At 39.6% G+C, this 11,671-nt stretch overlaps 1 protein-coding gene across 1 annotated transcript in view; it reads right to left on the minus strand.

Moving 5' to 3' along the window:
* Positions 1-4,025: 4,025 nt before the first annotated feature.
* Positions 4,026-11,671, minus strand: part of prkg3 (protein kinase cGMP-dependent 3) — a 24,278-nt gene continuing 16,632 nt past the window's right edge. The window contains exons 20-22 of the mRNA XM_080744561.1: positions 11,254-11,316; positions 8,581-8,656; positions 4,026-4,722 (exon numbers count right to left, since the gene is read on the minus strand). Of these exons, the coding sequence (XP_080600687.1) occupies positions 4,636-4,722; positions 8,581-8,656; positions 11,254-11,316 (226 nt within the window). The 3' untranslated portion in view covers positions 4,026-4,635. The remainder of the gene's footprint in view (positions 4,723-8,580; positions 8,657-11,253; positions 11,317-11,671) is intronic.

Below are 11,671 nucleotides of genomic sequence, written 5' to 3' on the forward strand. Positions count from 1 at the left end.
CGAAAGTAAATATTGTGGCAGCCAGCATGGTTTGAACTTGTAATCTCTTGGTTATGAGACCTGTAACCTTCCACTGCACCACATCAACTGGTACAATGTGTTATGTATCCCCAAAAATCGTAAAAAAGTGATTCCCAAAATCAAGGCGAAACACCTGGAAAAAAGTGAGTCCCATCAAGGCGAAACACCCGGAGGATAAAGAACGAATGCAAATGAGGTCCAAGTCAGACCTAGAAGTCTGACTTGGACCTCATTTGCATTTGTTCTTTTTTCTCCGGGTGTTTCGCCTTGATGAGACTCACTTTTTTCCAGGTGTTTCGCCTTGATTTTGTCAAGTCAGACCTCTAGAAGTCTGACTTGGACCTCATTTGCATGAGGTTTTGGAGGGCGACGGTCGACATCTGGTGGACAGAAGACAGAGTTATGTAGGCCTGCTGTATGTACAGTACTTTAACTGAGCAACTTGATTCACAATTCAAAAATTCCACCTTACTGTGGACATGCATGCTTGAGATTTTTACTTTGAAACTATTTGCAGTTTTTGAAATATTTAACTTTAAGCGCCCAATGCATTGTCAATGACAATGGACTTTTTAAGAAATCACATGATGAGTGTCATTGCTCAGATGCAGAGGTGCCAGTGATGGGATTTGATCCTCTGACATTTGGATGATGAGTCAAGATATTTTCCAACAGAGCTACCAGAACTCTATACATGAGTGCCAAATGCATTCATAAAGACATTTTGAGTTACCCATGTATATGTTTGCATAGAAAATTCTAAAGTAGTGCATCATTTAGATATGGGAAGACTGGGGTTTGAACATGGCACCTCTGAGGCAAAGAACCTATCATTAGACCAATCATTACAGTAGATCACTACTCCACCTCTCAGGCTCTCTTGGCACATGTCTCTTATTTAACATTTACTTACTTTTCTTCTTCTTTTCAAGGCTAGAATAATAGAAAAGGAGAAAAAACACTTCAAAACACTAAGAGAGCTGTGCCCTGAGTGTCTGACAGGTATAAGTGGTCTAATGATCTGACTTTTAGCAGAGAGTTCCATATTCAAACCCCAGTCTACCTGTAGTTTGATGATGGAGTACTTTGGAATGTTAAGATATGCTTGAGTGACTCAAAATGTCTTTGAAAAATACTGTAACTGGGCACCCAAAGTATGTATAATTGGGTGGCTTAGTTGGAAGAGCTTATGACTCATTATCAATAGACCGTGGGATCAAATCCCAACACTGGCACTATTGCTTCTGAGTGTTTGACACCGATGGATTGATTTTTCCCTCCTTTAAATGTCCATTGTCATTGACAATGCATTGGGCGCTTAAAGTTAAATATTTCAAAAACTACAAATTATTTTATTTCAAAGTAAAGATCTCAAGAATACATGTCCACAGTAAGGTGGATTTTTTGAATTGTGAATCAAGTTGTTCGGTTAAAGTATGTAGGAACAGCGAGGTGCCAAAGTTTTCAGATTTAAAATTTAAAAGTTAAATATCTCCAAAACTACAAAACATTTCAAAGTAAAATCACACATTAAAATTGAACCTTACTGTGGACTTGCATGCCTTGATACTTTTACTTTGAAATAATATGTAGTTTTTGAAATATTTAACTTTAAGCACCCAATGCATTGTCAATGGAAAAAGTACAAACTTTGGCAAGCTACTAGAGCTACAAACGTACACCTAAAAACATCTTTCACACTTTATCGTGTTGAGCTTACTGTGGAAACGTTTGCCTGAAAATGAATATTTGAAATGTTTTATGGTTTTAGAGATATAGTCTTTACAAAATTCGGAAAATTAACATGGGGCTCAATGGCAGATTTGTGCGCCTAAAAAAAACACGTTCACCTAGAAACTCCATTTATACTTTTTTATAATTCACCTAACTGTGGACACACATACTTGAACGTTTTACTTTGAAATGTTTTATAGTTTTGGAGATATTTAACTTTTAAATCTTAAATCTGAAAACTTTGGCACCTCGCTGTTCCTATAGACTTTAACCGAACCACTTGATTCACAATTCAAAAATTCCACCTTACTGTGGACATACATGCTTGAGATTTTTACTTTGAAATAATGTGTCGTTTTTGATGAATATTTATGAATATTTAACTTTAAGCGGCCAATGCATTGTCAATGACAATGGACATTTAAAGGGGGGAAAAAATCAATATTGTCAGTTTCAAATGCTTAGACGCAGTGGTGCCAGTGTTGAGATTTGATCTCACGGCCTATTGGTGATGAGTCAAGAGCCCTTCCAACTAAGCCACCCAATCACACGTACTTAGGGTGCCCTGTTTATTTTCAAAGACATTTTGAGTCACTCATGCATATCTTTACAAAGAACATTCTACAGTACTCCATCATGAAACTACAGGTAGAATGGGGGTTGGATATGGAGATTGTATTGCAATCAATATACATTATAACTGCAAAAGTACAATAGGTGAAGAATAGCAAAATAACATATTTACAAAATAGCCTATATAATATATTCCTATATATTTCACATTTCACAGTTCTTTCTACTGAACCATTATTAAGCATAGCCCCATCAAAGAAAAGGGAATGGTAATTGAAATTCAGAACCTTGCAGTCCCCTTCTGACATCCACCAACCCAGCCAAGTGGAATCTGCAGTATTTTCATCAAAGACACTTGTGCTTAATTAACTCAGACACCTGTTTTATTGAACTGGTGTTCTAGATGCAGGTCTTGTCTCCAACCTGTCAGATTAAGGTCTTAGTTATACTAATCCGCCTGAACGTTACAATTACTCAATACAGATTTTTGTACACTGTCAGTCACAGTTATTGGGGTCCGTGGCCTTGTACTATATGCCAAACTGGGGGCCATTGAAATAAAAACTTAGAGAAACACTGCTCTAAGGGCTGTACCCATAATATGTCACAGGACGTACAAAATAGGTTTGCTTTTCTTTAGACTTTCAGTGATATAAATCTTGTGTGACACGTGGAAATATTCATCCAGATAAACTTCCGTTGCTGGTGGCTCGTGGTCAAGTTTTGACTCAATACTGAGGACAGAAAGTCATCGAGCAAATGATGCGTGTCCTCCAGAGTCAGGGGTTAAAGTAGCCTGGGCTTTAGCTGTCACGGTTGGTCTTTTGAAGCAGACTGCACTGTGTTGAAATCCGTAGGCCTCCAGCGGTTTTTCAGATAGGGAGCACACTTTCATCCTCCTTCATGGAAGCTATGACTGCTTTCATGTTATCCCCCCCCCCCCCCCCCATACTGGACTGTGAGCACATTGGGTATGGATTCACATCACTTCACGGGAAGGAAGGATATTGTTTCTTTCCTTCTGCCAGATAACCTATAGCACCATGAAAGACGGTTTCACCCCTCAGAGGCCAGCATTGGTCTGTGGTCAAGCTCAACTAGACTGCATTGAATCTGTCAGCTCCTCACAGAATAACAGCCTCCACGACATTATTTATCAGAGGATGATGCTTTCCTTTATACAGTACACTACCTACATGGATACTGTAATTGTTTAGTAGAAATCACAAAATAGCTGTCACGATCTGTGTCTTGTTCTGTATTGCTGCTGTGTTCCTTGTTTAAGTAAGTGTTTTACTTTTCTGTTGTGTTCCTTTAATTGTGAAGTATTGTGTAATCCTTGTTTGCAATTAAGAGTTTTACTCATGAGACACTGATAGGCAGGTGAGAACATTTGTATTTATTGAGCTCAAGTCACAGACGAATTCTTCATCAGGATGTTCTGTGGTGATCAAAAATTAATTTCCCATGGCAATGGTAAAAAACAAACAAACAATAATAATCAAAAATAATTGGAGGGATTCTGTTATATTTGTACTTGTATGTATTATTCATTGTACTACATTGCTGCCTTTCTTATATTTGTATCTTATAATTGTGAAATTTTACCGTGGTATGCCCAAAACTCCAATAAAAAGAGTATAAAAAAATGGAGGGGAAGCAAATAAAGATTGCTACACTGGAGGCTGTTGTGGCAGCTCATTACAACTTTAACCCTGGCCTCACTATGGGTCATGTCATTATACAGTAGGCACATTCTTCTCAGAAATAGCAAATCTACAAGCTCACAAAGCTTCACAAAACATTATTGAAAAATAGAGTGTACAGTATGTGGTTAAAATCATCCACATACTAGAATTATACATTCCTCCATGCATACTTGGAGTTCCACAACATTTACCTGTGCATTGTAAATGGAACAAACTGTCCCTACAGTACATCCAGTTGCAAGTACAACACATCATCATGGCCTGTTGATTGTCCACTACCCATAGCCTTTTAATGCTGAACTGCAAAAGTAGAATTTCTATTAACCACATTCAACCTTTCTTTTTAAATAGCAGGCCTAAGCTCACAATGTGTCTCATCACGATACGTTGGGAGGTTTTATCTATTGGCTATTATCACTATTTTGTCATATGACAAATGTATTTTTTTAATACAACAACTGGTATTAAAATTTGATCCATAATGAGCCTTTTTTTGTTTGTTTGTTTTACTTCATCATGAAGTCTAAGCCCCGTTTTGGCTCGAATGAAGGTTGCTTTTGACCTCAGAACCTTGGGTTGTGAGTTGTCTTGGCATTAGTTAGAAGTCGCGGTCCCAGTCGGAGAACTCCTCCTCAGCCTTAGGCGGGTCATACGGGAAACGGTCAAAGTTGATATAGCAGGGACCCTGGAGGAGGGGGGAAAGAAGAGTGAAGCATCAGTGAGACTAAATAATATCTTTGCACGGCACTCAAATACACAACCTCGCTCTAACCATGACCCAGTGGCTCTCAAACCTTTTAATTTCAAGCAAGCAAGAGTGCACATTATAGCTCATACCTCTGGGAGTGTACACATGAAACCAAATGGACCCTTATGGATCTGTTTGGTTCCATTTGTACACTCTCAGAGTTGCAGAGCAGACCTGTAGTGCTCCATTTGGAACCCCCTCAAGGAAACCTGAGGGTCTGTGGACCCCCTAGGGGTCTTGCTGAGAAAATTGTGAAAGTTTACTAAAATATCAGATCTACAAGCTGTGAGCTTATAAATTGGCAATTATATTTGAACAAGATCATGTTCAAACTAACATACAGTAATCTGCCTTATCTCAGGACAAAGACTTGGAAAGACAAGGTTTGATGCATTGGATTCCTTGTGCAAAATTAGATCAAGTGATCTAATCCTTTTGCCGTCTGAGACATCAATCTGCGCTAACCTAATACAATACAAATTCTGTCTGTCTGTGTGTTATTTCGTGAACAGATGGGAAGATTTCGAAGAAACGTGGTGGGAATTTAGGCCTGCCTCAGAGAGATTAACTTTTGGGGACATGGTCACAGTCTAGAGTAAGGGGAAGATTTGCCTAAATAGTCATGGTTTTGCATAAGTTGTTGGCAGAGGCATGCACTCTATTGAGTACTCTAGTCAAGAATTAGTTAACTCTAATCCTGGGCTATTCCTAAAAATACATTCCTCATATGTTTCACTTAAAATACCCTGTCATTACTCCATGGAGACTTTTATCCAGTTGAAATCTTTTTTCGTGACTCTACCCTCTGGCATATTGGTTAGGCAAGTCCAAAGTCTGGAGCATTTGTGCATAATTATCATGGCTCTCAACCCATGTCTCCATGGACGGCCAAAACAGGTGCAGATTCATCCAATCCCATAAAGCAATGAATTGCCAGATTTTGAAATGCTTTATTCTTGTAGAATTCTGTAATAGCTTCCACCAAACATAAACTGCTTAAAAATAAATTGGGCAGACACTTTCATCAATTGGCTATTTTCATTATTTTTGAAAATGTTGGCAAATTTGGAAAAGTTTAGAAAAAAAAAAGAATATTTTGAAATTAGGAACGTGGTTAAAAGTGTTCAATATGTTCTGCAGCTCCTAATAAGCCTTTATGACTTATTTGCAAACTGTGATGATCACTCTGTGGATTTTATTTATAACCAGAAATGTATTTATTTGGCAAGAAAGGGTAGGTAATCTTTGATGTCATCGTAATCTTTTTATGAATTAATCACTTTATGTCGGAAATAGTGAAAATAGCCGATCTACAAGCTCACAACCCATGGCTTTGTTTCACTCCATAAATGGAGTAGGAATCCACCTATACTGTAGTGTTTGTGTTGCTGTGCTGCGCACAGGCAGCTGAAGCTTTGTACTCTATAAGGATTTAATTGCTTCCTAGAATATTCCATCCACGGCAGCAATTATTGCTTCCTAGAATATTCCATCCACGGCAGCAGAAAAAGAAAAAAAAAGTTTGGACGCCATGAGCTCCCTATTCCACTAATCAAGAGCTTTCTGGAAGTCGATAAAGCATGCAAAGGTAGCTTCATAGATTGCAGCTCTAATTACTGTATTCACATAATACAATATGTGAATCGGGCCCGCTGGCTGACTGGTCCATGCGCATACCACTTAGGCATTGCCACACAGGCATGGATGCCGGGCGGCGTCACTGGTTCGATTCCCAATCCGTCCGACCTTTGCCGCGCGTCGCTCCCCATCTCTCCCCCCATTTCCTGTCAGTCTACTGTCCTATCCATAAAGGCATAAAAGCCCACAAAAAATACAATATGTGAATACACTATTATAAGCCCTGTGTTTTCTGAATCCATTCCTCATAGATTCTAGCTCTAATTACCGTATCCACTCTTAAGAGTACGTACTAGTACATACAAGCCCGGGGTGCGTTTTCTGAAAACAGTTTTCATAGATCCCAGCTCTACTCACTGTATATACAGTATGATCTATAATAGCCCTGTGATTTCTCAGAATGAATTCTTCACATCCACAAGTACATCTGCCATGTCCAGGTACTGCAATAGCCTCGAATTCAGAATGTTACTGCGTAACGTGTTTGCTACAGTTAAAATAATAATGTCATGTGTCTACGCTGCTGAAAAGGAAAAGAAAACTTGCATTGTAATTTATTTCAACAGTAGACACGTACATAATGTGGCTTTATTCATAATAAAACAATTTTAAATGTGTGTAGGTACTATAGGCCTTCTCTTTTTCCACTCTGAAAATGTATAAAGAATCAATAAAGAATCAGACGGATAAGCAGAATCATTAATGGCATTGGTTATCAATGAAATCGTATCGATTCCCATTCAGAACAATCAAGTGTGAACCTTTTTGTTGATTTCGGTTTAAATAATAGGTTATTGGCCCCTGGGCTGGCGCAAGAGTAACTATCTGTCCACCTGAATGTGAGTCCATTTCTTTGGAGCAGGGGTTCCCAACGTTTTCAGCATAAGAGACCCTCCTCAGGACCCAAAAATGGAATGAATCACTCAAGCTTTATTTAAAAACAGCTTGTCTTTTTTCACTGCCTACATGGTTGGGTTCTATTACCGATCAAAACCCCCAGATCTACAACATCAATATTACTTGATAAAGAAAAGGCCATCTACAGTACCACTAAAGCAAGTTATTACTTTTGAGAAGAGAATCCTTTCGAATTTTTGCTTTGCAAACTTTAACCCCCAAGGTCCTTACTGACGAATTATTTCTCAGTGTGATGTTCTGAATTACAAGATGTTTTCTCGTACCGTATACAGTATAACCTTCTGCCTGAAGAAGGTCTTTGGCTGAATTGATGTTTACTGATAAAGCTGTTTCTTTAGTGTGTACATTTAAGTGTACATTTACATTTATTCAAGTGTACATTTACTGTATACTCCACCAACGCATCTGTGGCCAGGTGTGCAAAAGCCTTTGGACTAACGGTTATACAAAAATCTAATACGTAAGATTTGTGTATTGTATAATATTTAAATATGTAAAGATTTTACACATTTGTATAGAACAGTGGTTCTCAACCTGTGGGTCAGGACCCCCAGGGGAGGTCCCCAAATTATTTTGGGGGTCCCCAGATGATTAACTTAATGTGCAGCATTGTTTTCTCACTCAACAGTAAACAAACCAACATAAAGTTTAAGTGCACATAGAGGGTATTTACACATTTCTAAAGTGACAATTTAAGGACTTTTTAATACTTCTAAAATGGCAAATTAAACATTGGTGTTGCGAGGCGTTGTGGGCATGTAGATTTGCTATTTTCACAATAGAACCGTCTTACACAAAATGTAATGCATCAACTCTTGGTGGTCGTCAGGGTGGGGTGGGTCTCCAGTTAAAATATGATTATTTTGGGGGTCGCGGCCTGAAAAGGTTGAGAACCAATGGTATTGACTATACAACTTATCAATAAAGATTGGTATTTGGATTCTATAGCCCATAGACCAGTGGTTCTCAAAGTGGGGTCCGCGGTACCCAGCTAAATGAGTTGATATAGCGTCACAACTAATTCAACCACAGTATTCTATACTTTGGCTATTCAAGAATAGCTGATCTACAAGCTCACACCGCTTGTAGATCTGCTATTTTTGAAAGATCTTGAAAGAATGTGAAATATTTCGACATATTCATCCGGGTGGTCCTTGACATGAAAAACTAAAGTTTGAGAGAACCCCTGTCATAGACATGGCTGAGGCTGAGATGCTGAGTCATAGCGTTTGGACTGACCTTGCGTATGAGACGGATAGTTGGAGCGTCCACTTGCCCCACGCGCAGCTTGCCCCAGTTCATATTGCCGAACCACCTGCAGAGGAGAGACAAATGGGTTTAGCGACACAGATAGAAAAAGGCAAATAGGAGGTGTGAGTGTGACACTCAATTCTATGAAATGATTTTCTCTTTATTACAAAAACCATGACATTCCAGCTCAGTCGGCCTTCATCGGGGTCATCAATATGTCCGGACACGGACAAATGTGCCTGTGGCAAATTCTAGATTTTATTTTACAGATCATTATAATGTTCTTATTTTGATCATAAGACCCAATTACTGAATGTCAGTCTTCAGGTTTTCTTTAGAATCAGTGGTGTGATATTGATTTTAGAAGTGTGGGTCCTCTAAATTCATGACGTCATGCGCGCACACTGTTTTTATTGTTAGTGTGTGCATATGAGGCGCGCGTACGAGCCCATGGCATCTGACCCCTGTTTAGAATAAGATATGACACCGATTTACAATATGACACTATGGCACATTATCTTTTCATTTTCAAGGACCACCATAACTCGGAGAGTGTAACTGGAACCAAATGGGTTCCATTTGTACACTCTCAGAGTTACCCACCTGTAATGGTCAATCAGGGCTAGTTCTCTAGTCTCTTATGTGTTTCTGATAATATTATTGTCCGTCCGCTCATTTGCATGTTCATGGCAAAAGTAGAATCTTACAAAAATGTCCACCACAAGCCACCATGGCGATGACCCCTGCTTCATCTTATAGTAGATAGAGTAAGACAGATAATAGCCTATTATTGTTGTTGCGGTGTATCTTTGTGCGACCCTCTCTCTCGCTCCGCCTGTCTGTCTACAGGTCTCTCTCTATCCTAAGTGGTCAAGGTAGGTGGCCGTCCACCTAGATCCAGGTCCTGCTATAGATGTCTTCCCCTTATTTCTTCCTTGCTGCCTTTGCCAAGCACTCACTCATGGGGGAAATTGTGGGCCTCTGTAACAGTATGGCCTTAAACTGCTCCTTATATAAAGTGACAACATAAATCTTCTCAAGTGGAAAGTATCCAGATATGAGGTGAGGAAACTGGACTTAAACTGAAATGGAAACAACATTAATATTGTTGGAAGAAAAGTGCCTTAACTTTGCCAAGTTTTACTGATTCATGCCATTATCTACCCATTAAGCTATTGGGCACCGGCCGCTGGCCTATTGGTCAAGGCGCCAGAAGACCAGCGGGCGCCCAAACGTACTTATGAATAGCTTAATGGGTAGATAATGGCATATTAACAGTTCCATTCATTAAAGTGAGTGGCATTCGTTGAAAGCTGACAGTTAAAATAAAAAAATTGAATCAGTAAAACTTGGCAAAGTTAAGGCACTTAAATTCATGACTACCGGGAGCTCCGCCCCCACCTCTCCGCCGAGACCTCCGACGAGAATCACAGCCGCACCATTCACTTGAATGGATATACAGCGGATTTTACACATTAAATATTAATTCCGTTTTGGACCCAGAGCTTCGAAATCTCGTCCAATCCGTCAACAAAGGCCTGGATATGCACTGGAAAAATATATAGACCTTTAAACTTTTAAAACAATACGACAAAGGAATATATAAGGACGCAACAGCAGAATGAGGAAATCGCCTGTCTGCTGGACCTATACAGAGCCGTTTTCACTTTTCACTGATTAGTTTAGAGGCTATTACTCTCCATTCCACAAACAACCAACCAGAATAAACTGCTTCAAATGTAGGCTACATGTTTCTTATCATGCCGATTGCTTATAAATCTTATCTATAACATTTGATATCTCTGACGTGAAATGTTCGCGATTCCTGACAAGTTTAGCTGCCGAGCCGCAGAGGGAGAGGGTGTCGCATCAAATTCTGGGCCCTGGGTACAAGGATTCGCTGTGGGCCCACATGAATGTTCTTCATCGTGGGATTTCAAAAATAGCAAATCTACAAGCTCGCAGCGTGGCACTCAGTGCCACGCTATGAGCTTGTATATCTGCTATTTTTCAATCGATAAAGTCTAAAATAATTAAGGCCCTTCCACCGTGGGCCCTGGTAAGTCAGTCCCACTTTTCCCCCCCTTGTGACGCCCCTACCCACAGCCTGCAGTCGAAAGCAGAGTTGAAATACAACACTTCGCGTCGCTACCCCTGTTCATTCAGACATTCACAGACGTACATTACATATCAGTTGCTATTTAACATAACAAATAAGGTGTTTGTAGTCATGGGTTATTGTCGTTTAGGCCAATACAGTCCATTCATATTTAAATTGGTTTGAAACGGCTTTCTGTGGTCCAGCAACCATTGGACATGTTCCTTATTCCTCTGCTGCGACCTTATATATTCCTATGTCGTATTGTTTTAAAAGTGTAAAGGTCTAAATATTTTTTCCAATGCAGATCCAGGCCTTGTTGATGGATTGGAAGAGATTTCGAAGCTCTGGGTCCAAAACGGAATTAATATTTAATGTGTAAAATGTGTGTACAATCCGCCGTATTTCCCATTGAAGTGAATGAAGCCAATAGCGGCGCGCTGTGATAGTGGCGGAGGCAGCTTTTGGAGGGGGCGGAGCCGGTAGTCGTCCATTGGGTCTTTTCTTCCAGCGACTGTCAATTGAGAGAACACAGACACACAGAGTGACATCATAAGCATTACCTGTGGTGTCGAACATCCTTGATTCCATTCTTGGTGTTTCCTAACCTCTGACCGGGCCGCGGCCTATCAACGAGAGCAGGACATTAGGACATATTACAATTCATTTAAACAATAAGTGTTTTCAAGCCACAAGAAAAGTAGTTTTGTACTTCTTATTTAGATTTAAAAAAGAAAGTGTTCTGTAAGCGTTCCCCTTTGTTTTGATCTCATTGTTCCTGGCTAGTGGCCACATGACATTCAGGTAGATTTTCTCATAATTCTTGAACAAATGTGTTGCACGCACACTACTGAAAACCTCACGCACACACTGCTAAGTGCAGTATGTTATTCAGTATTTAGGTTGCACTTCCATTTAACTGAAAATATATCAATTCAATTCAAAGGAGCTTCATTGGCATGAGAAAACATACGTTTACGT

This window comes from Nannobrachium achirus (genome assembly GCF_963921795.1).
Source record: "Nannobrachium achirus genome assembly, chromosome: 16".
NCBI classification, from domain to species: Eukaryota; Metazoa; Chordata; class Actinopteri; order Myctophiformes; family Myctophidae; genus Nannobrachium; species Nannobrachium achirus.